The sequence below is a fragment of the Prionailurus viverrinus genome, unplaced genomic scaffold (assembly GCF_022837055.1).
Source record: "Prionailurus viverrinus isolate Anna unplaced genomic scaffold, UM_Priviv_1.0 scaffold_42, whole genome shotgun sequence".
NCBI classification, from domain to species: domain Eukaryota; kingdom Metazoa; phylum Chordata; class Mammalia; order Carnivora; family Felidae; genus Prionailurus; species Prionailurus viverrinus.
In genome coordinates, this window is record NW_025927609.1 from 2,910,155 (window position 1) to 2,937,357 (window position 27,203).

The 27,203-nt window shown below is 61.4% G+C and overlaps 1 protein-coding gene across 1 annotated transcript; it reads left to right on the forward strand.

Annotated features, from left to right (window-relative positions):
• Positions 1-15,143: 15,143 nt before the first annotated feature.
• Positions 15,144-26,875, forward strand: SIK1 (salt inducible kinase 1). The gene is made up of 14 exons (XM_047847070.1): positions 15,144-15,294; positions 16,239-16,409; positions 16,837-16,953; positions 19,352-19,415; positions 19,593-19,754; positions 19,917-20,041; positions 20,143-20,266; positions 20,750-20,973; positions 21,267-21,416; positions 21,890-22,012; positions 22,130-22,346; positions 22,946-23,224; positions 23,807-24,041; positions 24,446-26,875. Exons 2-14 carry the CDS (start codon positions 16,254-16,256, stop codon positions 24,804-24,806), a joined length of 2,337 nt encoding a protein of 778 aa, XP_047703026.1. The 5' UTR covers positions 15,144-15,294; positions 16,239-16,253; the 3' UTR covers positions 24,807-26,875.
• Positions 26,876-27,203: the final 328 nt, after the last annotated feature.

The following is a 27,203-nucleotide window of genomic DNA, read 5'->3' on the forward strand; positions in this document are numbered from 1 at the left end:
GGGTCACACTAGGCTACTCCAGACCACTCTGGGCCACCCTGGCCACATTGGGCTACTCTAGGACACGTTGGACCACCCTGGGGCACCCCTGGGCTGCTCCCCAATGCCACGCCTGCTGATTTTGGTGGGGTCCAGGCCCGGAGGCCTTGGGCTTCTGCAGTCGGGCTACAGGAGGGCTATGTTGAAAAGGACATTTTGTGCCAAACCCAGGCCTGATTTTTGCCTAGGTCATTTTTTGGGGTTTCGTGGGAGGAAACAGCACAGGCAGAAGTGGTCAACTGAATTCCTTCCCCTGGAGCCGAGGGCCTTGCTGACATCAGCCCCTGACTCGTTGGTAATCAATGAGAAACCTGATATAATCAGAGCGAATCCCCAGGGTTTCCAGATCACTCTGCACTTGGAAAGAACTTTCTGGAAATGCAGCACACCCCCTGCCCCCACGCTCCTGCTCTGCGTCCCTGCAAGGTGGGGCTTGGGGGCGCTTCCTCACCGCTGTGTGGGGAGGAGGTGAGCAGGGATGGCTCAGGGGGGGAGCTGGGAGCCGGCAGTCCTCCAGGACCTGCCGCGGAGCTGGGGAGCACGGGACAGCCGGGGCTCCGTCCTCCCCTCCGCCTGGCTCCAGCCACGGCCTGGTCACCGCTGGCCTCATGGCGGCTGGCAAGGCGGCGGCTGGTGGGGGCCTTCCCGGGAGGCTGGGGACTCCCTGCCTGGCCCAAACACGCTCAGGGGCACCGAAGGAGCTCCCCCTTCCACAAGGGTCTGGCGGGGACCCCCGAGCAGGGCTGCTGGTGCGTAGGGGCTGCGGCTCAATTTATTCTTCACTGGATGTGGAGACAAGGAGCAGGATCGGCTCCACTCAGGCCGCAGACCAGCCTGGTGGGGTATTTGCACCGGGGGACGCGGCTGTCACAGCAGGCCTTTCTAAGAAAGCGGGAGCATGGCCCTGCGGCTGGGCTGGCCTGGGCAGGGCCTGGGGTGCGGGCTGCGTGCTCCTGCGGGGGATCCAGCCCCAGCCCCAGGGGTCTGCCCCTCCTCCCCCCAGCAGCCATAGGCCCTGGGGGTGGGGGGGGGGTGGCAACACAGCGGAGGGGCTGCGAAGTCCCCGTTTGTCCACTGTCTTCTTCCCGTGCTCCTGAAGGCCCCCGACTCCGAGCAGAGATGTTGATTTTCTTCCCCTTCACTTCAAACAAGACACAACACAGTCATCCAGTAGGCACGAGAGTAAGTTCCCAGCCGCTGTCCTACAGAAGTCCCCACCGCTCAGGCTGTCATCATAGGCTGCGTGTCCCTCCCGGATGCATGTGTGGAAGCCCAGGCCCCCCGCACCTCAGAGCGGGACTGCATTCGGAGATGGGGTCTTTCCAGCAGTGATGAGGCTAAAATAAGACTGTTGGGGTGGGCCTGGCCCCGTATGACTGTGTCCTCTGAGAGGGGAGACCGCAGGAGGACACGGGGCAGACGGCGTCCACGCGCCCAGGGGAGAGGCCTCGGGAGGAGCTGGATCCCAGTCTCCGGCCCCGGGGAACTGGGAAAGCGGGTGCCGTCACAGCAGCCCGGTCGGCTGTGCTGTGTTTCGGCCGCCCAGACACGGATGCATCCGCGTGGCACGGATTACAGAGAATTTCGCTCCTGGGAGGTGATCCCCCCAGCACTCCAGTGGGGTGCGGCAGGCTGGCACGTCACCCCCACGACGAGGGGCTCCGGTCCCACTGCGCGCCGGGGGGGAGGAAATCGCCCTTTGACCTTCCTTCGAGGGGCGTCAATATGGGGCCAGGCCGGGGAGGCTGGTGGCCTTGGTGAGGCAGAGTCCTCCCCACCTGTGCTCCCGGGTCAGCTCTGCCGCGGCTCCCCACCCACCGCGGGCCTGATGCACACCCCTCCCGAGGTCCAGGTGATTACTTCGGGGAGCCCTGCTTTGTGCTGATAGTGCTGTGTGGCCCTGGCCTCGGCAGATTGTCCACAACAAGGAAGCATCTAGAAGCAACGGTCCCTCTGCGCCTTATGATTTGTCCTCAGAGTGTCCAATGTGCCCGTCACTGCCTAGAGCCCCATGCTTTGGCCTTCAATGCAACACGTGCCAGTCTGGGACCATCCCAGCCCCCTTCGTCTCCACGGGCACCTAGCATGTTGCTGGATGCCTGATCTGCAGTGACTTGTGTCCAGGAAAGCTGCATTTAAAAGAGAATTCAAGGGGCGCCTGGGTGGCGCAGTCGGTTAAGCGTCCGACTTCAGCCAGGTCACGATCTCGCGGTCCGTGAGTTCGAGCCCCGCGTCGGGCTCTGGGCTGATGGCTCAGAGCCTGGAGCCTGTTTCCGATTCTGTGTCTCCCTCTCTCTCTGCCCCTCCCCTGTTCATGCTCTGTCTCTCTCTGTCCCAAAAATAAATAAACATTGAAAAAAAAATCTTTAAAAAAAAAGAGAATTCAAGGGGCGTCTGGGTGACTCAGTCGGTTAAGCGTCCGACTTCAGCTTGGGTCATGATCTCACGGTTCGTGGGTTCCAGCCCCGTGTCGGGCTCTGTGCTGACAGCTGGGAGCCTGGAGCCTGCCTGGGATTCTGTGTCTCCCTCTCTCTCTGTCCCTCCTGCACTCATGCTCTCTTTCTCTCTCTCTCTCTCTCTCTCAAAACTGAATGAACATTAAAAAAAAATTTTTTTTAAAGAGTATTCAATGGTCAGGTCATGTTTAAGGGAATCCTTTTGGGAAGCATTATGCAAAGAAAATAAATCCTCAGTAACTTGCATTTCATTTAAATTTGTATTTGTGGGGAGCCTGGGCGGCTCAGTCGGCTCAGGCCATGCATGACCTCATGGTTTGTGAGTTCGAGCCCCATGTCGGGCTCTGCCCTGATAACACGGAGCCTGCTGGGGATTCTCTCCTTCCCCCTCTCCTCCTCCCCTACTCATGTTCTCTCTCTGTCTCTCTCTCTCTCTCAAAATAAATAAATAAACATAGACTTGGATTTGAAAATGTCGGGTTCCCTGAAGGTGGATTCCCCAGGAAGCTTCCGGACGGTCACAGCAGGGAAGGGGCAGGCATGCTGCTGGGATTTTCCCAGGGTTCCCAGCTCCCCGCCTCCCTGCGGAGGCTCAGGTGGGGACGGCCCACACTGAGTTCCCACAAGGTCACAGCTGTGGCTAAGAGCCCTTTTCAAGGGCAGGCGGGTAACATCATCACCAGCAGCGTTCTAAGAAATTCCACACTTCTCTCCTGATTAAATCAGCCGAGGGCTGCAGCTGAAGTTATTTCCAACCGAATCTAAATAAGGTGGAGATTCTTGGGCTCCGCGCCGAGAGGGGGAAGGAGCCCACGGAGGGCCACCTCACGGGGGCCGGGAGCCTTCCCTACGGTGTGGCCGAACCCGAGGCCAAGGCCAGGGCTGAGGGACCCGCCTCCCTCTCCCCTTCTCGGAGGCGTTTCTTTACTGTGGCTGAGCCAACACACGCCTAGCAACGTCCGCTCCCCCATCCCTGGCTCCGAACCAGAACCCGCTGGCCCTGGGAGGAGACGGAGTGGCCTGGGCGTCGGACCCCTTTGCTGGGGGCAAAGTCAAGGGCTCTCGGTTTGGGGTCCCCGAAAGGCAGACCTGAGGCCAGGATTTGGGTGGGGGTGGTTCATCTGGAGGCAATCCCAGGGATGCCAGGGAGCAGGGGGCACGGTGGCTGAGGGGGTATGGCCGTGCGGGCACAGGCTGCCGGCCGGTGTGCAGACCACATCTCCACACGGTGCCTCTGCGGCCGGCTGCGGCCACGGCGCTGCGGCCCAGCCCCCTCGGCGGAACTGTCCTCCTGGAGCTCAGACAGACCGAGCACGCCCTCAGGCAGGGCGGAAGGACAAGGGTCAGAGACGGTGACCTCACTGCCCCCCGCGGGGGCATGGCGGCGACCCGCCTGGCGTTCAGGAGGGCGCGCTGAGCACCTCCAGAACTGGGCCGCGGCCAGAGACAGGCCCATCCCTGAGTCAGACGCCCCTTCAGCAGCAGCGGCCGGAGCCTGTTGGTGTCAGGTGGCGGGGTGGGGGAGGACGCAACCTCGTCCCGGGGAGGGGGTGTCTGGGAGCCTGGACACAGGGCAGCGGGGACCCACCGGGCCTCCGCGTCCCCGTCTAAGCAGACACTCCCGTTGGCCCCGTGTGGCGGCGGCTGGCTCTCCCGGGATTTTTACAGTCAGTCTGGAAGAAACTGGGGCTTTTGAACGCCACGCGCCTCAGGGGGCCCGGGACTCGGTCAGGTCGAGGCTCTTTCTCAGGGGCCTTCAGAGGGGTCTCTTTCCGGGGAGAGGCCTGGAGGAAACCCCGGCCCCTCCTTGCCGGCTCTCACCCAGCCTCCGGCGCCGGCCCCCTCCCACCTCCGCCTGGGCCCCACTCCCTGGGCTCGGCCCTCCTGTCAAGCCTGCCCAGCCTCTCCCTCCTGGACGCTCACATCCCTCAGCTGATGGTGTTGAGGATGCCTCTGGGCCTGGGCCTGTCTGCCCTGCTCCTCGGCGAGCCTTCTGGCCCTGCGAGGCCAAGACCCCAACCGTGAGGGCGGCCGGGCCCAGCCCCAGCCCGGGGACCTCCCTGCGGCCAGGGGACCGAGCCGGCAGGCCCATCCTAACAGGCCTCAGGCCCCTCCCCCGGTCCCTGCAGTCACTTCCCTGGGCTGTTCTGTCAGCCCTGAAGACCCCTCCTTCCCGGGGAAGAAGGCTGGGAAAGGGGCACCCCCCCTAGCAGAGCTGGCCCGCACCCTGAGGGGCTGGCTCTCCAGGGACGCGTCCTTCCGGGCAGCAAGGTGGGCCACAAGTGCCCCATGAGCCTGCCCCACGCCCCGCTGCGCTCCCTGCCGCAGGCCCGGCCCCAGGGCACTCCTTCCCGGCACTTTAGAACCTACCCCCGGAAAGGCTGGAAAGGAGCAGAGGGAGGGCGTGGGGGAGGGGAGGGCAGGGGGCCGGCTGGGGGGAGGGGGCCTTGGAGCTGGACCTCCGGACCCCTGGATCCAGGGCCTGCCTGGGATTTGCCTGTGGGAGGGTCAGGCCGCCCGTTCTATCTGCCTGTAGTCCAAGCCCGGTCACGAGGTTAACGAGCTCCAAGGACGCTCCTTATCACGTCGCCGAGAGCGAGCGAGCGAGGGCCCAGAGCCCTGCACCTGCACCGTCCGCCCTCGGCGCCCTTTTACTGCGTGACCTCGGTAACTGTTACAGGTGCGGCCACGCTTTTATTAGGTGAGTGGCGGTTCCTTCCCTCTAGCCTTCGCCCGTGACGTCTGTGCCCAGATAAGCTTTCAAATGCTTAGTCGTTCACGGAAGTACTAGCCACGCTTTTTTTCCTCCTTTTCTGTTGGATGGCATCATTTACACCCGGGGAATGTGGCCTAACCAACCCCCCTCATGTAATGTCATCACACAAGGACACTGTAGGGCAAGGGCGCCCGAGCAGTGACACAACCCAGAAGGCGGCACTGGCCTCCAGGAAGAGACTCACAAAGACGAGCTTGAGAAAAATATGTGGAGCAAAGATGCAAAGGATTAACATCCTCGATACGTAAAGAGTTCTCAGAACAAATAAGGAGCATTTGCCTTACTCGGGACTTGCTTTGATTTCCTCCCCCGAAGGCATCCGTGGCTCCTTCCTCGGGTAACACCTCAGGAACCACCCCTCTCTCACCTTCAGCCCGCGAGACTCAGTGGGCTGACCTACACTTCCCCTCCAGAGGTCAGACGTGTGGCCCAGTCCGGGCCGATGAAGGGGGACCCTGGGCTGCAAGCCAGAACCGCAGAGCAGGAGGCAGGCTCTCCCCTGGTGTTGGCCATCACTGCTGCAAGACGGAATGTGCTGATGGAAAACAAGAAGGGCCACGCAGGGCAGCTGAGCTGGGAGATGGAGTTGGCAAGATGTAAGAGAACAGAGAAACTTCTTACGAGCGCCTGGATCTAACTCAGCCTGAAGCCTAACCTGAAAGCACGAACTTTCCTTTTTAGCTTAAAGCCATTTGGGTTGCATTTCTGTTTTTCGCAACCAAGGGAGTCTGGGCTAAAACCCACTGAGAGAAAACTGGGCGGGAAAGAAGGCCTGATAGTCACGAGGAATACGAATGGCCCATAAACATAAAAGCAAGAACCTATCTTAGTAAGGATATTGAAAATCACACATTAAATTGCACGCACACTGTTACGGACACCTACACCACAGCCCTTCAAGCCACACACACCCACACACACCTGTCCACATAGCCCGTGTCCAGATGCTGTGGTCCCGAGAGGAGCGTGTTATCCAGGGTGGAGGGAAGGGCCTCGGTCCGTCTGTGCTATTTGAGACTTGCACAGGTCCAGGGTGAGCCAAAGCCCCGCCTCCAGCCTGGCCGCCTCCCGTACATGGAGGTCCTTCAGCAGGTGCGCTGGGACCCAGCCTCCGTCTGCTCAGCAGGGCCTGCCTCCCTGGTTCTGGGCCCTTCCAGCCTCAGCGCAGGGTCGCCGGAGCAGGACACAGGCGACGGGGGAGAGGTAGCAGGGGACAGCAGTGGCTCCCGCTGTAGGAACAGTGTGGCTCTGGGGAGACCCACACTCTGGATGGGTAAAGGGAAGGAGGGAAGGGTAAGGCGGAGAAGACCGAGGTGCGGTGTCCCCCAGCTGCTCTGGGCTCCTGGGGACAGCCCTTGCGGGCGTCAGCTCAGAGTGGCAGGCGGGGTCTGAGGCACACCTCCCTGGTGGCCGGCACGAGCCTGGGCGCGCACGTTCCGGGCCTGCCTCGGCACCACAGGCGGCCTCTGGCCTGTAAGGAAGGGGGTGGAGGGCCGTTGGGTGGTCCTGTGGTGCTTTAGGGTCTTGCTGGACCCTTGGACGTGGCTTTTTTTTATAATTTTTTTGTTGTTGTTGTGATAAAAGATACATAAAATTTACCACCTTAACCATTTTTAAGTGCGCAGTTCAGTTGCATTAAGTAATTCCCAGTGCCGGGGCGCCTGGGTGGCTCAGTCGGTTGAGCGTCCGACTTCGGCTCAGGTCATGCTCTCACGGTTCGTGGGTTCGAGCCCCGCGTCGGGCTCTGTGCTGACAGCTCAGAGCCCGGAGCCTGCTTCGGATTCCGTGTCTCCCCCTCTCTCTCTCTCCCCTCCCCTGCTCGAGCTCTGTCTCTCTCTCCCTCTCTCTCTCTCTCAAAAATAAATAAACATTAGAACTTTTTCAAAAAACAATCATTCACATTGCTTGGCAACCTTCAGCGCCATCCATCTCCAGAACTTTCCATCTTCCCAACCAGAAACTCTGTCCCCGCGAAACACCGACTCCCAGGCCCCCTGCCACCACTGTGCTCCTTTCTGCCTCTACGAATCTGACCGCATGGAATCGGTAGAATAGTTGCCCTCTGGTGACTGGCCCGTGTCACTCAGCATGACCTCCTCGAAGAAAGAAAGCTTACTCTGTGCAGGTGTGGAAGTCTTTAGACACCTGTTCTAGCCTCACCCCTGTACGTGAGGGGTATGTATGTAAATGAGCCAGTACAGAAACAACTCAAGGTTGAGGCCCAGCCCTCTGGTTGCCCCGGGAAGCTGGCTTTCAGTGCGCGGAGGGTCCACGCTCTTCAGAGGTGAGGTCAGCAGGCTTAGAGGTTGTCGCCTTTGACCCAAGGGCTAAGGACACCAGCCAGGAGAGTCAACCCCCTTCAGACTAGGACTGAGTGTCAGCCGGGACCAGAGAGGGGCTCCTGGAATGGAGGCCTGAGACGGAGCACATCCAGGGGACCCTGCCCCAGGCAGGCACCCTCAGACACACTGGACAGGTGGGGTGGGATAGAGTGAGCTGCGTCGGCCTGAATGACCCAGCTTCACCGTCAACACTTCAAAACACGGGCTATGGGGCGTGTGGCACAGCCTCCCGAATCACCAGGAGGAAGGGGGTCCCGAGAGCCGCTGAAGCCCATCCTGCAGCCCGTAGGAATCCAGCCAAGGACTTCTGTTTCTAGAACCTGAATGTCTGCCTGCTCACCCTTCCTCCCCTTCCCGCATCTGGTTTGGGGGCAGAGGGCGAGAGAGCGCCCGTCCTAGATGCCTTGCAACGGCTGGGGCTGGGGGTGCTGTGGAGTGTCCCCGGGGACCACTCTGGGGGGATGCCGGCTCAGGCCTGGGAGGGGCAGGGTCCCAGCACCGACCCTGGGGCCCAGGAGCTTGGGGGAGCACCCCGGAGGGGTGGAGGGACTGGCAAGGGGGAGGGGAGGGGAGGCAGCCGCTGTCCGGGTTCTCTCTCTGAGTGGCTCAGCTTTAGGTGGGGGGACCCGGAGCAGGGCACTCCCGGAGGAGAGAGACGGGGAGCAGTCAAGGTCGGGGTAAATTCAGGTCAGGGGCCGGAGGCCACGGGAAAACAAGACGCGTCACTGCACACTCCTGTTTCTGGCTCACGGCCCCCATGCCCCTGCCCAGCTGCCTCACAGTCCACGTGTCGGCCCTGCTCAGCTGCGCCTCCCCCAGCCATACGCTCTGTCTCTCCCTCACCACACGGCCCCCCGGCCCCACTACCCCGCTACCCCACAGCCCCCACGGTCCTATGGCCCCAAGATCAGGTGTCCCTTGATGCCAGCTTCTCTGGAATATCCCACTACTGAGCTTGCCCTATTATTTTAAAGTTGTCCGTCTTGGGCCTTTCCTGCACTTGGGGCTCTCCAAAGCCTCTCAGGTACCCTTCACATCAACTCGAGGGCCCTGGGACCACACACCATCGAGGGGGGACAGCGGGAGCTGGGCTGCGGGCCGGCCCCGGAGCGGACGGGCCAGCTTCCTCCCGCTGCTCAGCTGCCACTAACCAGTCCCCAGCCCCGGGATCTGGTTGGACCTTCTTCCCGGTCTGGCTGGTCCCGAGAGGCTCCGCCCACCTGCAAACTCTCTATGTTCTGAGTAGCTGTGGCCTGAGCTGTCTTGTTTTCTCCCCGACCAAATTTTTGTCCTTTCTGGTCTCTCAGGGACGACCACGGAGACGTGAGCAGGACCGCGGGGTGCCAACGCCCCAGACTTTGTCCCGCTCCGTTCCACATCCCGTCTCTGCAGGGCTCATTAGCTGTCCCGCCGTACTGGGGAGATGTCGCTGCGGGTGCGTGGTCTGGGGACCAGCTTTCGGTCATTTTTATGAGCTGATGGCTGTGACGTCTCTGCCTCCTCGTGACGTAAGTCTGTGTGTTTTCTTTTTAAACAAACAACGCAACAACAACACCAGAAACCATGGAAACCAGGTCAGAGGGGATGAAAACACCTCTGCAGGCTATGAAAAGGCCCGAAGCAGAGCCGGCCTCCTCCTGGGCAATCAGAGGCCTCCGTGTCACCTTGGCAATGGGGGGACGAGGTGCTCCTGAGCTCTGCTGCGGTGGCCCGTGCCTGCGGGTCCCCAGGCGTGTCTGCAGGCCCTGAGGCTCCCGAAATTCTGCCCTTGGCCTCCAGGGACCACCCCCCACCCCCGGGCTGCGCCGTCCTGAGCTGTCTGGGCCAGGTGTCCAGCCTTGACCCCGGATGCCTCTCCAACAGCCACATCGCCCCCAAGCCAGCCTCCCGGGGAATGTCAGAGGAAAGCCTCATAGCACAGGAACCACGATGTCCGCGTGGAGGGGAGGACAACAAGGGGTTAAATCGGGGACGACACGGCCACTTCCACAGCGGAATTCCGGGCAGACGCTAAAACCACCTCTCTGATGGCTCCGTGACGCCTGGCAGGATGCTTCCCGGCCGCGGCTGGTGAAGAAGCCTGGCGGAGCAGGGTCTCCGCATGGTTTTCAGCAAGAGACTGGATGGAAAAAGATCACGCTGCCGGTAGCATGGCCAGGGTTTTCTGTTTTCATCTTTCCGGACTTGCGCATTTTCTAAATTTCCTATCGATTGTGTGCCCAGAAGACACCGCTGAACATGCTGGGGTCCATCCCGAGGCCACACAGAGACCCGGTGTCCGGGCCTCTGTGTCACTGCCTGTCCCTCCTCCCACGGCTCACACCCGGAATGGGGGAGTCCTCTGCCACCGCCCCAGGGTCTGGGCTGGGCAAACGACCTGCACCTCCTGTGCTGCCCAGCGGACCCCTGCTGCCCTCACCCCCTCCTTCCCCCGTGGGGAAGCCACACCCAGGATGGGTCCGCTCCACGCAAACATCCCAACCTCCTCTCCCCTCATCCCGGCTGCTCTCCCTGCCGTCACTCCTCGCCTGGCAATGCCCCAACCCTGGTTGAGCCCAGATACCCACTTATGCCACAACGGTCCTCACCCGAGCACCTCCAGGGAGAAGTCACAAGGCCACCTGTGCAATAATTTGCAGATGGACGTCTGACGATGCTGAGCGTGTCCACCCACGTTTGCCTCTCCAGCCTCGGAGCTGGCCTGGATCCCCCTCTCCGGCTTCTCCTCAGCTGCCTCCGCCGGCCTCTTGCTCTGTGTCCCCACCTTCTCTCGGGAAGACGGAAGGAGCCCCCCGTGGGATGCCTGCCAAACCCCTCTGCCCATCACCTTATCGCCTTATCCTGTTGCCTGTCTTCTTAACGAGGCATCTGCCCTGGAGAGAAGGCACCTTGTCTGTCCCCTTCCTGCTGTGCTCACGTGCCCAATATGCGTGGCACACGGCAGGTGCTCCGTGACTCTGGGTGGACGCCTGAGGGGGGACCCCCCCAGGCACCGCATGCCTCGCCACCTCCCCTCCCTCTCAGACCCGCCCCCCGCCACCCACTCGGTCGCTGCCAGCGCATCCGTCACTGTCCATGGCGCCCGGGCACACCCCTGCACAGTTCTGACCAAGAGTAGAAACTCACATCGTTTCTGAATGAGTGAACAGCCGTAAAGAAGACAGTATAGCGTGCTCGATGACAGTCACATGAGAATCACTGCTTAAAAGTCCAACATCTCCCAGCAGGGGTCCGGGAGCTCTGTGCAGCCCCTGCGGAAAGCCCAGAATGAGGGGTGTGGCCACACTGTGGCTCCTGGGCCCGGTGCCTGGTCTGCACGAGGTCAGGGCACCCCAGAGGCCTCTGCTCTACAACACGGAGGAGTGGGAACTTTTCTCCCCACTTGCTTGGGACCTCCAGTAAGACGGCGGGAACTGAGGCATTTACAGGTGCGGCTTCCTTCCACCTGAGGACAGCTGGTTTATTCTGGGAACACGACCAGGACATGTGACCGCCCCGCACCAAGTTTCTGGATGTTGCTTTTCTTAAACGAGCCCGCGATAGGTACATTTCAGGTCCTTGCTGCTCCCTTGCCCAGTCCTGCGTCCCCTCCCACCCCAGTCTCCTTAAGACAGCTGTCTACAGAACGCCCATCAGGAGACAGACATCCAAAGGCCTGCTGGGTCCTCGGGTGTGGCACCAACCACAGCCTTGCTTTCTATCAGGCAGCCCCATTAGCCCCATTAACCCCATTATCAGTGAGGACTCACTGGTGGGAGACAGAAATGGGAACCAGAGTCCTAGAACGTTGGATTCAAGAGCTGGTCTGCTAATAGGAAGTTTTTGCTGGTGTGTGTGTAAGCCCAGTGTGTTAGAATTCTGCCCTGCCTGTCCCACGGCTTCCTCTCTGGGACCTCTCGGGACACATATCCCAGTCCCAGAGTCCCCAGGACCCAGGATTCCTCCTCTCCCAGCCTGTGGAGGGCCTCACCTGAGCACCAACGAGGCAGTCACGGACCCAAAGGAACCGTGGCGTAGGAGGTGATACCTTTGGAGCCGAGGTGTCCACGGAGGAGGGTGAGTGCTTTCTTCCCACCTGCTGAGCCCAAAGCCAGGGGCACTGATTCCCTGAGGCAGTGAGGGAGTGTCTATTCCTGTGTCCATGTCAAGTTCTGCAAATGTAACAGACGGCAGAAGGGACCGGGGCCAACGCTGAGGCCCGAGAATGCTGCTGGCAGCCAATCTTATTTTTTGATACGTGAAATCATTGGCCCTTAAATAAACCACATAAAACCAAACAAGACAGCCAGGAGGACAGAGAAGGACCTTGAGTATCTAGGAGGAGAGTGTCCAGGAAGAAAATCACCTCGCCTTCCTATGGCGACAAGGGGAAAGCCACCTTACAAGGGGCGCTGCTGTCCCCACCACCTTTAATCTGGAGGGAACGGGTTTAGAACACCAGCCAGGGAAGTGTGAATATCGAAGGGACCCACTTGCTGCCGACGGGGTCTCCTGTCTCAAGACCTGAGGAGAGGAAGGTGAACTCCAGAAAGACTGCCATGAGAAGACAGGCTTAAGAAATTCCAAATGGAAAAGAAAACCGATTTCCTGATTCTCCCGAATCTGCGAAGATCTACAAAACAGACACTATCCTTGCAGACGCTGAGAGCGTTTCTTCCGTTATGGCGAGTGGGGGAGTCCTCCCATTGTTTGCTTACCTCTCCTGGAACACACACACGGTGTATCCCCCCCTCATGACGCACACAGAGCATGCAAGACGAGAAATCTGAAAAGAAGTCAAGGATTCTGGAAGGAATTATGGCCTCTGTGTGCCAAGGATGCAAAGAATAATCGAAGATCCTTGGAAGCAGAGACGCGTCGACGGCAAGTTCCCAGGGGTGCCAGCCAGAGTCCCACTGGGAGAGGTGGCAGCCGTTCTGGGGTCAGACTTTGCCTCTGCCCTGCCTGCATTCTCTGCAGAGCAGACTTTCCACCCAAGGGTTGGGGCGGAGGGGTGGCCACGGCCCACACGGGGCTGTTCAGAAGGCTGGAAGCTCAGGAAGGACTAGGTCTAAGGGACAAGTGCACCTGGGTCCAGGGACCTTCTCTGGGAAGGCAGCTTTGGCTCTTTTGGCTGCAGGTTTTTATTCAGCGATGACACAATGTTTCCAAACAGCCAGCCAGGTGTTTGCAAACACCTATGACCTTTCAAAAGACTTGGCTAGACCTGGGATGGGAGGGGGTGGAGGGGCCCCGGTTTGCTGGGCGTCCCTTTGGATGAGCCTGAGGAACGTTCTGGGGTCACAGAATGAGGGGCCGCAGGTGAGTGCATTCAGATCCCCGGTTTCTTATCTCTGCATCTTGCTCTCCTAGATTAGTGGGACCCCCAGAAGGGAAGAAAAGCAGTTGTGAACTATTCAGCTGGAAGAAAGTAAAAATACTCCTCCAAATTCTCGGCGGATATAGCTGGGACAGATAATCAGGGCACTTCTGAAAGACTAAGGAAAATTCTGGAATTGTTGGTGTCCCCGAAAGGCCTTTCAAAACAAACTGACCCACGAAGGACCGCCCAGGGAGGGGCGATTGGGAAATATTTGGTCTGGCTGGTGGCTGTGCATCAGGAGAAGCACATCCGAGTCCTACATGGTGCCCTCACCAGTCCAGCCACCTCTCCAGGCCACGCATGGAAGCCTCTGGAAGAAGGCTTCTAAGTTCTGCATCCATCTTACTTAAGTTTTGCTCCCCACCCCCTCCTATGAAATAGTGTTTTCATTTAACACAAGGGAAAATGATTCTAGGCTAGACGTAAAATTCAAATCCCAAACCACTGCCTTCCTAATGCCTAATGTTCAAAAAATGTCATTCACCCATAGCCTCTGTCTTCCCTAGAGAACGTGTTATTTTCTGATGAGGCATAAGGGGACATGAAGTGAACAGCAATACCAACGGCAATTGTCACCCACTGCCTTTGTCATCCTGTCCGGCCTCTTCTCTAACAGGGAATAGGCTGCCGGGCACCAGTCCGGGGTGGGGGGGGGGGTGTGGGGCACAGGACTGTCCCCAGCAGCTCTGGGGAAACAGGCAGCAGAGGAAAGTAACTAAGTCCACAGGACCTTCCCTGTCCACTGCTGCCAAGGAGGAAGTCCTGGCCTGAGCTGACCCCACCTGTTGCCCCCCCCCCCACCCTTCCACGGCCCCAGGAGCAGAGTCCTCCCCTTGTCTGAATGCAGAGCATCGGGGACTTGTCAGAGAACCATCACCACCTCACTGAAGGTGTTGCTAACTGGGCTCCCCATAGCTGGTCCCAAGAGCTTGAAGACCTCAGTGGGCAGAACCCATTCTCACCGACACCTCTGGCCCTCCGAGAAACCGGCCTTCTGGGCCTTTCCACCTCTCTCCATCCCCCTGGGTGCCTTCGTCAAAGCAGAGCCCGTGGATTCCCTTACAAAGGTCCCCAAGCCTCCTCTGGTCTGTCACCAGCTGCTGACCCGCAGATCTGAGGGAGAACGGGCGGGCTGAACCACGCCACTGGCGCGCCTTGCGGGGGCGGAGGGCAAAGCCAGGACGAGAACCCGACCCATCCCACCCGGGGCTCCCTGTGCCAGAAGATGCTGCCCAGGTTTCCTGTGTTTAAGTTTCTCACTCGCTAAACAATAGATTTGTGCAGAACAAAGGTAACTGGAGTTGGGCTGCCCCCAGGTCTTGTGTGTCTGCAGCTGCCGAGCCCCAGAGGGTCCCTGGGGGTGCTGGCGCTTCTCTGGGATGCGGGGGGGGGGGGGGGGGCAATTCGGGGAGTGGGAGCTGGCGGGCTGTCACCTGGCATCCCGTGTGGCCCTATTCTGCGAGTCTGCGAGCTTTCCCGAGCCCCACCTGCTACTTCTCCTAATAGAGGTGCCAAGTCCAAGGACTTTCAACAGAAATTGGGGCCCTGTACCCCGATAACGGGGACCCCGGACTACGGGTCCAAAGAGGACGCAGCAACCGCGGTGCTGCACTTCCGGGGGGTTGGGAAATGCCCCAGAACCAAGCCTTTGGGAAGAGCGCGAGAAGTGGGGGCGCCGCGCCAGGGCGGCTGCGCGCGCTAGCAGGCGGAGAACTGCACCCCGGGACTGGAGGCCGAGCCGCCTGCAGCGCCCGAGACGCCCGGTAGGGGGCGCGCGCCGGCGGGAACGCGAGCGCGGGCGGGACGGCGGGCCTCGGCGGGCCTCGGGCGGCCGGCGCCCCTGACGTCACCGCCCCGCGGTCGCCAGGGCGACGGCCCCATCAGCGCGCGCGTCAGAGCCGCCAGTCTCTTGGCAACCGCCCGATCTCCCGCTCTCCCTTCGCCTGGCGCTCGGCCGCGCGTCGCTCTGGCGTCAAAGCGACGTCAATGGGGATGTATCAATCCGGCGGCGGCGGCGGCGGGGGCGGGGCCGGCGGGGCGGGGCGGGGCCGGCGCGGCAGGGCCGGGGGCGGGCCGGAGGCGGGGCCGGGGCGGGGCCGGGGCGGAGCCCGCGGCGGGCGGCGCGTGCGGCCCGAGCGCGCCGCGCGGCCTCAGAGCTGACATGCGGCGCGGCCCGGGCGGCGGCGGCGGCGGCGGCGGCGGCGGCCCGAGAAGCAGGCGCTCGAGAAGCAGGCGCCCGAGCAGCGCGAGCGACCGAGCGGGCGGCGGGGGCCGCGGGGAGAGCGGCGGCCCGGCCTCGGCACTCGGAGGGCGGCGGAGGTGAGGCGGCGGCGAGGCCGGGGGTGGCCGCCGCCGGGCTCGCGGCGGCCGGGCCGGGGCTCCGGAGCTCCCGGGCTCTGGTTTCCGACTGCCGCTCCGGGCTCCGGGGCCCGAAGGCGCGCGCGTGGGGGTCTCGGAGCGGGACGCCGCTCGCCCCGCCGCCGCCGGGCTCCCCTTTGTTGTGGGGCGGGCGGCGTGGGAGCGGGTCCACCGGCCCCACGGAACTGGGGCTCCGGGGGTTGGGATGGAGCGGACCGCGGGCGGCGGGGTGGGAGCGCGTCCCGGCGCCCTGCGGGGCTGGGGGTCCGGGGATCGGCATGCAGCCGGCCGCAGGCGGCGTGGGAGCGGGTTACACACCCTGCCGGACTGGGGGCCCGGGGTCGGTGTAGAGCGGATCCCGGGCGGCGGGGTGGGAGCCGGGCCCCGCGCCCCGCTGGGCTGCAGGTCGGGGGTCGGGATGGAGCGGGCGGCGGGGCGGGGGGCGGCGGGGGAACGGGTTATACACCCCGCGGGGCTGAAGGGATCTGGGGGTCGGGATGGAGTGTCCCCAGGGCGGCGGGTGGGAGCGGGTCCAGGCGCCCTGCGGGGCTGGGGGGTCGGGGGTCGGGATGGAGCAGAGGACCGGCAGGGGGCGGTGAGGGTGGGAGCGGGCCCACGCGCCCCGCGGGGCTGGGGGGTCGGGGGGTCGGGATGGAGTCGACCGCGGATCGCAGGGTGGAGGGGGTCCACACGCCCGAAGGGCTGGGGGTCTTGGGAGCCGGAGTGTCGGGAGCGGGCGTGGGAGCGGGCGTGGGAGCGGGCAAGCGCCCGGCGAGGTGAGGTGTTTAGAAAGGAGCAGAGTGAGGGGGCGGCGGGGAGCGCGAGCCGCCGCCCCCCCCCCCCCCCCCCCCCCCCGGTCGGGTCAGGCAGGTCCGGTGTTGAGTGCGCTCCCGGGTGGCCCGCAGGTGCGCCCCGGAGCCATGGTGATCATGTCGGAGTTGAGTGCGGCCCCCGCGGGCTCCGGCCAGAGCCAGCAGAAGCCCCTCCGGGTGGGCTTCTACGACGTCGAGAGGACCCTGGGCAAGGGCAATTTCGCCGTAGTGAAGCTGGCCCGGCATCGAGTCACCAAAACCCAGGTGTGTGCCAGACCTGGCCTGTGAGGACCCTCCCTGGGGGCGGCTGGGTGGTCTCCCTGTCCTCAGGGTTCATCGTGCAATGTCTCAGTGCTGACAGTTCTCAGTTCCACGAGGAGAAAATGCTTTATGTTATGATTCTGAATAATTTCGACAAATATTAGGGGACAGCAGAGAGAGTAATGACCGGATGACCCAGGAGTGTGGGGCTCTGGGATCCAGGCCGAGGCCCTGTAAAGTGAGCTAGAAGACATTTAAGATACTTCCTTAACTTTAAGTACCATTAATTGGTGACTTGTTTTTTTTTTCCCCCAACTTTTTGTGACCTTTGGGGACATAAAGTGTTACAGAAATTAAGCTGCAAAAAACAAAATGTGTCAATGAAAGGCGTTTGTTTGGGGACAAAAATATCCTTTCTTTTAAACTGTAGGTTGCAATAAAAATAATCGATAAAACTCGATTAGACTCCAGTAATTTGGAGAAAATATATCGTGAGGTTCAGATCATGAAGCTTCTGAATCATCCTCACATCATAAAGCTTTATCAGGTAAGGACTCAAGTTTGCCTTTTGCTGTTACTTCTGGCAAGTGTATTTATTACCTTTTATTTTCAACAATAAGTCTGCGATTCTGAATTTTGCCCCTCTTTGGGTGTGTGTGGGAGGCAGGGGGTTGGCTGTGTAAGGTAAATAGATTGATTTCTGGGAGCTCTTCAGATGCGTTTTCAATTATTTTCTTGCTTTTGGATCATAATTGAGATTTGCCTCATTAAAATTTTATTTCGTATTGTCATTCGCTCCAGTTTTAAATGCGTAGAGGTCGGTCGTTAGATTCACTTTCCTAAGAAAACAAACAACCAGACGTAGGTATTGTCTCCTGTCAAGCATTTAGCATAGGACAGATTTTAGTGGAAGGAAACGCTTCCCCCTTTGCAGATGATTATTCAACTTTAAAACCGGCTGCGTTTACCAGTTTCCGTGAACTCTTTGCAAAGGCATTTGTCTTCCCGTTTCAACTCTTCCGTCAAAAACGGAGAGATGAAAATACTTTTGCCACGGTGAGAACAGAGAACTTGTCATTGAATCCGCGTTAAGAACATGCCTCGCCCTGTCCGTCTGTCGGTTTGTTTTGTGACTTTATTGTCGTTACCGTGTTTTAACTAATAAATCATATCTTTGGAATATTACAAGCGCTGATTTAATGAGCGCAGTAAAGCAACTCTTACCCGACCACTTCTGCAGATGAGATGCCGGCTGCTACGTTTTTTGCAAATGCTCGGTATTTCATCCAGCTGTGCCGGGTGTAAGTTCCTTCTGGGGATTCTCGTGAAGCCTCCCAAATCTGAGAGGAACACGGGACGGTGCGGGGGTGTGTGTGCCCACGGCGAGGCTCGGCGGGCAGCGTGGCAGGAGAGGGCGTTAGAAGAGAAAACTGTCCCACGGAAGTAGTGTCACCGGGCTTGTGTTCCCCTGAATGACAGTTCACTTAGAGTCGCTGAGTGCAGTCATCAGCCCTCCACCATACGCTCGGGTTTGTGTTTTGTTTCTGTGTCATTTTTAGTTGGGCTGCTTTGATAAGAAGTTTCCTCCGTGGCCGCTGATGTCAGTGCCTGAGAAATGTGCCTGGCCTGTTTCCGCAGGAGTGGCCCGAGCCCTGTTTTTGACTTTGCTGGAGGGATGAGCCAGAGTGTACCTTCCTGGTCTTCCTGTCCCTCTGCTGGCCCATTGTGTGGAGCAGCCCAGTTAGACAGCACATCGCCCCCAGCATCAGAGTGAGAGGTCCCTTCGCGGAGTGAAACCTCTCGGTGCTGTCTGGGTCGCTTTAACTGTTCGGACGTGATAGGGACAGCAATGCATGTCATTCCTCGGGGTTTTACGCTGGTGTCTAACTCTCATCCAGCTGGCCCAGGCCCCAGAACCTTGCTGAGACACTACGCTCTTGCCTGGAGGTTTCCCAACACCCCAAACACGTTTACTCTTAATTCTTTCTCCGGCTCTCTTTTGAACTGAGGAGAGGGACGAACCTCGGCCTTCCTGCTCAGGCCTCCACCGCACACGTGGGGGGCCAGGACACTTCAGGACATTGGAGATTCTTGGTCACACACACTGTGTTTGCTGTCTTGTTAGATTTACGGCTTAAACCAGTTGCCTTTGAAGTGTCTTTTTTACGGAAAAACTGTATTTCGAACCCTAAAGAAATCTGTTCCTGTGAGCACGTATTGTCTCTGTGTCTCCCTTTGAAATCTTGTAAAACCCCTGGGAAGGAGTTGGATTTCCTTCTTTTAGGACCAAAGATGTGAAATTTACCTTGTTTCTTAGCTAGCTGTATTTTCAACTCTTTTTTAAAATTGTTTGCACAGTGAAGTAAAATTCTCGACCCGTAAGTGAGCCTGCAGGGTGTGTTTGACCTCGGCTGTTGCTACTGACACATGCTGAGGGGGTTGCCGTATAAAGAGCAGTCTGTCGCAGCTTAACCTGGCAGAACCCGCTTCTCAGCGCCCAATTCATCATGTCAATAACGCCAGGGGGAAGGGGGTGTTCGTTATCTATTATTCAGCTTGCGCTGGCCCGAATCATCTGTTGCCTGCTAGGCTTCTAGAAGAAAGCCCTAGCGGTGCATGCTGCGGGTGTCAGACCTCTGAGGCCTCACAGAGCTGGCGGGTGGGTGAGGCAGTTGCGTTAACACGGTGATACAGGAAGGTTCTAGTGCATTCGGATAGACAGGTTAGTGAGGAATTCACCTCTGATGTTTTAAATTCTTTTCCTGAATAGGAACCCCCGTATCTGTTTCTTTAACACAGAAGTGTTTATTTTCTTTCCTTTTTAAAGATAATGGATACACTCATCCTTGGGGAAGTTAAAAATTTACTGGGGTTCGAGTAGATTATTTATACCGTTGGCATGTTCTCTTCCCGTGTGGTTAAACGTTAGGTCTTTGTGTTTTTAGGTTATGGAGACAAAGGATATGCTTTACATTGTCACCGAATTCGCGAAAAATGGAGAGATGTTTGGTAAGTCACGCCTGTGTCCAACATCTGTTGAAAGCGGAGGGTGTAGCTGGTCGGGCATCCGCCCTCCGGCGTTTGGGTCCGCCCGTCTTTAAGTCGTACGGCTTTCCTCACTCGCGCTCCAGACGATGGCCAGACTTCTGGACGTTAGGGCTGGAGCTTCGGCTTGTCACTCCTCAGATTATCTGACCTCCAACGGGCACCTCAGCGAGAACGAGGCACGGAAGAAATTCTGGCAGATTCTGTCCGCCGTGGAGTACTGCCACAGCCACCACATCGTCCACCGGGACCTGAAGACCGAGAACCTGCTGCTGGATGGCAGCATGGACATCAAGCTGGCAGGCAAGGGGCCCTCCGGGGCTGGGGGGCGGGGGGTGGTCCCCGAGCCGGGGAAGCGCGGTCTCCCAAGGGCCCACGAGGCCCCCGCTGTGGGCGCGCGCGCCTTTGTGTCCGTGGCCCTGCCGCTTCCGCCGTGACCTCACCGTCCGTTTTCCTGTCCCTCAGATTTTGGATTTGGGAATTTCTACAAGTCGGGAGAGCCCCTGTCCACGTGGTGTGGGAGCCCCCCGTACGCGGCCCCAGAAGTCTTTGAGGGGAAGGAGTACGAAGGCCCCCAGCTGGACATCTGGGTAGGAGCCAGGAGCCCGCGTGGGCGGCGCGCGTCAGACGCCAGGGCCCCGGCCGCGGGTGCGCGGGCGCTGACCCCAGGCCGTCCGTGTGGTCTTTGCAGAGCCTCGGCGTCGTGCTGTACGTGCTGGTGTGCGGGTCGCTCCCCTTCGACGGACCCAACCTGCCGGCGCTGCGGCAGCGGGTGCTGGAGGGCCGCTTCCGTATCCCGTTCTTTATGTCTCAAGGTGGGCGACCCAGGACGAGGGGTTTGCAGAGGGGGTGGGGGTTTGGTTCCCGAAACGCCTGCCCGACGGTGTCTGGGTGTGCCGTCAGGTCCGTGAGTCAGCGCCGCGTTACCGCGGGCTGTTTCCCTGCCGCCTGCAACACAAGCCCAGCCCACTGGGTGTTTCCTCAGTGCCCTACTTGTGGGGCGGGGGGGGCGGGGGGGCCTCGACTCTGCGGTCCCCCCGAGAGGGCCTAGCCTCTGGGATGCCGGCCGGCCTGGTCCTCGGTCTGGGGCAGGTCGGCAGGACCCCGTCCCCTCGATTGCTGGCTCTCCTGGCAGCAGGTCCTGAGCGGCAGCCCGGGGCCACCGCCCCCGGTCTCAGCGTCCTTTAGGACGGTCACTCGTGTGTCGCGCTCAGGAGGGGAGCCTGGTCCCCAGCGGGGCGGTGGTGGGAGCACGCAGGGGGGCCGCCCGGGCTCAGCGGGCCTCCCTCACCCCCCAGACTGTGAGACGCTGATCCGCCGCATGCTGGTGGTGGACCCCAGCAAGCGCATCACCATCGCCCAGATCCGGCAGCACAGGTGGATGCAGGCCGAGCCCCCGGTGCCGCGGCAGGCCTGCACGGCCTTCTCTGCGCTCAGCTACAACGCCAGCCCGGGCCGCTACGACGAGCAGGTGTTGGGGATCATGCACACCCTGGGCATCGACCGGCAGAGGACCGTGGAGGTGAGGGCCACCGCCCGGCCTCGCGCGGGCTTGGACGGGAGAGGCGCTCACTCCGAGGAAAAGCAGGCGCTCGCCAGTCGAGTTAAAACGGGAACATGGGCTAATTTAAGGGCCAGCTGTCCACTCCTCTAAGGGATATTCTCGGCCACCCAGGAATAACCCTGGGAACAGGCCTGTCAGGGAGCCTCAGCCGCTCGGGAAGCGTCGGAGGCACCGCCCGCCGCGGAGCCCTGTCGCCCCGCTCTTCCCCGTGCTGGCCCCGCTCTGACCCCGCTTCCCTCTGCCTCCTGCAGTCGCTGCAGAACAGCAGCTACAACCACTTTGCTGCCATTTATTACCTCCTCCTCGAGCGGCTGAAGGAACATCGGCACACACAGCCGTCGGCGCGGCCCGGCCTGGCCCGGCAGCAGAGGCCGCGCAGCTCGGATCTCGGCGGCTTTGAGGTGGGGGGGAGCCTCCTTCCCGAGCTCTGCCCAGACTGTGCACCCCCACGCCCGCCAGTTACGGTCCCTCACCCAGACGGGCCCGGGACTGAGACGCCCGCTGAGCCCGCCGGCCCCCGGGTGCCGTCTCCTGCCCATGCGGCATGGGGGTTGGGGGGGGGGGGGTTCCTGTGGGAGCCACGAACCAGAGGCTACATGGAGGAGAGGGGGTGCCGGCCGCTCCGCTGCGGGTCAGGCACTACCCTGCAGCCACTTGTTCCTTAACTGTCCCCGGTCTGGCCTCCTGACACCTTCCCCTGGTCACCCTGGGCGACATGGCCTTGGAGAGGAAGGTGCATATGTCCTGAGCCCAGGCAGGTGGTGACTGACCTGTCAGCCCCGCGGCAAAGCCAGTGGGGCCTTCCTAGTGACGCTGTCTGCGGTTGTCCCCAAAGCTACCTCCCTGCTGACGTCTGTCCTCTGTCTGCCCGCAGGTGCCTCAGGAAGGCCTGTCTGGTGACTCTTTCCAGCCCTCCCTGCTGTGCCCACAGCCCCAGGCCTTCGGGCAGTCTGTCTTGCAGGCGGACACGGACTGTGACCCCCTCAGCTCACTCCAGGTGTGTGATCTACACTGGGCAGCCGTCGCGTGGGAGGGGCTCTCCCAGCCGTGGTGACGACCCCCACCCGCGTCCCGTGGAGCCCCAGGAGTTACGGGTCTGTGTCTGTCCCCCCAGCCCTTGCTCTTCCCCCTGGACGCCAACTGCAACGGAGTGTTCCGGAATCGCCCCATCTCCCCGAGCGGCCTGCTAGACGCGAGCATCAGTGAGGAGGTCAGGCAGGGCCAGGGCCTGGAGGAGGAGCGGGAGCCGCAGGAGCCCCTGTCCGGCGGCACAGGCCGGAGGCACACGCTGGCCGAGGTCTCCACCTGCTTCTCCCCGAGTGCCCCTCCGTGTAAGTGCCCGGTGGGGCAGGAATGCGGCCCGGGGCACCGGCCAGGGGGCGGGCGTGCGGTGGAGACTCTGACCGGCCGATGGAGAGTGCACCTTATTGGCTGGTGGGCGTCTGATTGCCCTTGTCCGGATTTGCCTTTTGCTCTAACCCCGAGGCCACGCAGATCCTACTTCGAGACCGCACGTGGTCCTTCGGTGGCAGGACAGCTTGGGGTTTAGCTGCCCCCGGGGGCCGGAAGGGCCGGTCCGCAGCCCAGGCCCCCGTGTGTCCTTGTCTGAGCCCCACCGGTCAGCTACAGCGGCAGCCGCACCCTCAAGGTGGCCGGCCACCATCATGGCTCCCAGACGCCTCTGACAGCCTCTGGCCGTCATAGACTCCTGCCCCGTGTTGAGGGTAGGCACAGGGAGGCCAGCACCGCCGTCTGCCCCTGTCAGCTGGCCCCACGGGCTGTCCCAAGACCCAGGGGCTGTGCACCAGGCACGGAGAAAGTGTCCGTGCCTGTTCTTTCCTCTGACTTCCGGTGAAAACTTGGGTGCTGGTGGGTTGCTTCTGGCCTTGGGGAGCGTCAGGCCCCTCAGGAGCGCGTGCTGCTTCTGCAGGTATCGTCGTCTCCTCCTCCGCCGCGAGCCCTTCGGAGGGCACCAGTTCCGACAGCTGCTTGACCTTCTCGGCCGGCGACGGCCCAGCGGGGCTCAGTGGACGCCTGGCCGCCCAGGGGCTGGTGGGCACCTGTTCCCCTCTCAGACTGGCCTCACCGCTCCTGGGGGCCCAGTCTGCCACCCCAGTGCTGCAGGCTCAGGGGGCCCCAGGAGGGGTCACTCTGCTCCCCATCAGCTTCCAGGAAGGCCGGAGGGCGTCGGACACCTCGCTCACTCAAGGTGACTAACCTTTCCTGCTCCCCTTCCACCCGTCCCAGAAGGTGCTGTGTGTGCCCCTGGGAGGGTGTCACCCTGTCCCGGTGCAGATGGCATGCCCCGAGTCTCTGGCCGGGCCTGGACGGAGCAGCAGAGCTCCCAGGCTCTAGATGTCCCCGTCTTCTGGGACGAACTCACAGGGTCTCCTAGTGGCCGGTCCTAAAAGCCCAGGAGACACTTGGATGCCAGGCCGCAGCGCCTCACCTGGAGGAGGGGACAGGTCAGGGAGGGACCCTCCACAGAGGCAGCCCCCACCTGCCTGCCTGGGCTCCCTCCCTCAGCCCACCGCCCCGCTCGTGCCTCCGTCCACAGAGGACCCCTGCCCAGGCTCGTTCGGGGTTGGAGCTGCTGCCCCAAATCGAACTCTGAAGAAAAGAGGACTTAGCCCCGGGAGGGGTCATCCGATCGGATGACCAGAGAGTGCCCTTAACCCCCACGGGAAAGCAATCCGTTCATGCCTTCACGTTTGCATGGGGTCCCTCCCTGCTCACGCCGGCCCGGGGTCTGCGGGCCGCCCACGGACCGGCTTGATTTTGCACCCCCCAGGGCTGAAGGCCTTCCGGCAGCAGCTGAGGAAGAGCACGAGGGCCAAAGGGCTCCTGGGCCTGAACAAGATCAAGGGGCTGGCTCGCCAGGTGTGCCCGCCCTCCTCCTCCAGCCGGGCCACGAGGGGCGGCCTGAGCGCCTTCCAGCTGCCTGCGCCGAGCCCGGGCCCGCACGGCGGCGGGGCCGGCAGCCGGGAGGGCCGGAGCCTGCTGGAAGAGGTCCTACACCAGCAGAGGTACGCCCCCCGCCTCGCTCCCGTGACCGCCCCCCGGGGAGGGCTCGAGGACGTCTGGGTCTCTGGAGTAACCTTATCTCGGGAGCTCCTCGCCCTCTCCGTGGAATCAGACGCGTGCACCTGCCGGCCCCTAGTGTGGGGGGATCCGCCGGTGGGGCCTCGTTCCGGCGGATGGGGGGGGAGGGGAGCGGTCGGCCTTCCTCACTTTGAGGCCCGCCCGTGAGTGGGGGGCGGGAGGGGGGGCAGCGAATAAGAACGTCGCGACTGGCTGGCATCTCTGAGCTGCCGCAGAAGCAAGACGGAGAATGGAAATGTCAGGAATTGCTCAGGGATTAGTCACGCACAGCCTCGCGTGTGGGGAGCAGCCCCAGCCGGCGGCTGACCCGCCCCCTCCCTCCCTCCAGGTTGCTCCAGCTCCAGCACCACCCGGCGGGCCCGCCCGGCTGCCAGCAGGCCCCCCAGCCGCCCCCGGCCCCGCTGGTCCTCGCCCCGTGCGACGGCACGCTCCTTGTGTCGGGACTCCAGAAGGAGCTGGGGCTGGCGCCCGGCCCGCTGCTGCCGCCCCGCTTCCTGCAGGCGGGGGGCTCCCCGGTGGCGGCGGCGGCCCAGCTGCTGGACACCCACCTGCACATCGGCAGCGCCACAGCCCCGCTGCCCGCCGCCACGCTGCCCCCGAGCTTTGTGGCCGCGGGGCTGCCGCAGGCGGACTGTGAGATAGAGGACCTGACCTCGGGCCGGCTGGGCACCTTCGTGCTGGTGCAGTGAGGACCCCGCCTGCGGCTCGGGCCGGCCGGCCCTTCGAAGCAATAATTTCAGAGTATGTGAAGACGTTTCCGGACTCGAAGCCAATAAGTTTCTAGAAGCGAAACAAGCAATACGTTTGGCGTTTTGGCGTTTTACTTTCTTCTCGGTTTTACTTTTTCCCTTGCACTGAGCAATTGCAACTCTGAGCAGGGCCTGGAAACTTTCTGAAGAAAAATAATAATTGAGGGGCGTGCCGGGGTGGGCGGACGGGAAGGGGAAGGAGGGCGGCGGGGCGAGAGGCGACAGGGCTCGGCTGGACTGGCCAGCGCCACTGCGGTCGGGGCGGCGGGAGGGGGCCACGGGGGCCACGCGGGGCTTGCCTCGGGAGAGACCGTGGCGCGGGCCGCGTGTCCATCCGCGTGCGTGCGTGTGTGTTTGGTAGCCTTTTTTGTTTGTTTTGGTGAACGATTCTCCACTCCCCGAAACATTGACGCTTCAAAACGAGGACTGTGAACTTTCTACTTTTATGTATCAGTTTTTTTAAAAAGGCTCTGTTGGCCGGCCCAGGAGAAAATAATCTACGAATTCCTGGAATTCTCTACCCTGAAATCAGAACCCCAAGGACGGTGTTTTCTTATTTTAGATGAGAACTTTTATCAACTGCTCGAGGTCGGTTTCCAGGATCCTTCAGAGGAGCCGTAGGAAGAGCCTAGAAGCCGTGGGTGACTGAGGTTGGGGCTCCGGCCCGGATCACGTGGCTTCAGTCCCCCACGAGCCCCGGAGGGCCCCGGAGAGGTTTCTTCCTGCTGCCCATCTTATTTCCGCTGCTAATTTAAGTTTTTATGCATTTCATTATCAGGGTCCAAAATGAACAACTGACCAGGGCGGGGGGGGGGGGGGGGGTGTGCAATACGGCCAGGCGTGGCCGTCGGGCAGGGGCAGGCGGAAAGCGGGGTCGCGGGTGCGCGGCCCCGCCCGCCTGCCGCCACCGGGCCGTGGCCCGTGGTAGCCCTGCCTCATCCGGGCCGCACACGTCAGGCTTTCGTTCGAGAATACCGCAGTGAGAGGTCAGATCAGTGTTGTTCAAGCTTTGTTCCTTTTTTAAAGCAGATACTGTCCATGTATATAAACAGACAGATAGACACTACTTATTTTTTATATTTTTTACTACACTTCTGTGTTCCTGGTGTCACTTTTGCTCTCTGGTAACGTTAGCAAGCACCGGCACCAGGTCGGCGTGGAGGGGGGAGACGAGGCGCGTCCTCACCTGGCGGGTGAACTCGGGTCAGAAGCCACCCGACCCCCTCTGCACCAGTCAGTCCCCGTCCCTCGACCCGACCCAGGTGCCTTCAGCTCACTTTGGCTCTTACAACCTACAGTATTAACAGGGGAGAGGAGGGCGCTGGGAGAAGCCGAGGACACCCCCCCCCCCCGCCGGGCTCCTAGAGGGCAGGGGGCCGGCCGCGAGCACGGGGGGCCGCGGCCCGCGTGTCCGCGCCTGCCAGGCTTCCTGCTACCGGCCACCGGCCCTGCCACGGCCGCTGCTGCTACCTCCCCGTGGCTGTCGCCGGAGAGTCGGGGAAGGCACTGTCCTCGCGCCTGGCCACAGAGAAATCACCAAAGCCTCCTGCTGACTTGTGACGAGGGCCCCGGGGGCGTCCGGGCCTCCGGGTCCACAGAGGCGGCGCGGCCGACTCAGCCCGAGACCGGGGTCCCCTCGTTAGACTCCTTGCTGTCCTGACGCCCCAGATCAAAGGCCTCGGAGCCGTGACAAGCACTTTACTTTCACGGAGGTTTTCTTTCCGGCTGTGAGTCGTGTCTCTGTCTTGTGTTTAGGTGTGTGCGACGTGCGTCCTGTACTTTCTCCACAGCGCCGGTGCGCAGACTGGCGGCCATAGCCTGTGCGAAGGCGCCACGGCGCCCGATTAAGGTGTACAAAGTTTGGTTGGTTTGGTTTTTTTTTTTTTTTACCGCAACGGAATTAATTATTTTATTTCTTATGTTAACATGAGAAATGTATGCCAAATGATTAGCGGGTGTATGTTTTTTTAATTTAATATTTAAATAAAATATTTGGGGGAAGAACCTTGCCTCGTCCCCGTGCTCGTCTCTGTGGGAGTGCCGTCCTTCCAGCCGCTTCCTCCCGCCGCCCTCCGGTTCCAGATCTCAGAGAGGGGGCGGTGGCACCAGCTCCCCCGCCAGCCTGGCCGCCAGGAGCTGCCCTCCCCCGGAAGTAGCGACCCACCGGGCGCTGGGCGCTCAGGGCAGGGCGCGGGAAGGGGCGGCCTGGGGCTGAGCGCTCCCCGGCCCTGCTGGTCCCCCTTCTCCGGGTGGCATCTCCAGCCCGGCCTGTTTCCAGTGGGTTCCTCCCCTCCCAGGGTGCCATACGCCCCTTCCTCCTCCCTCCCTCCCCGGTAA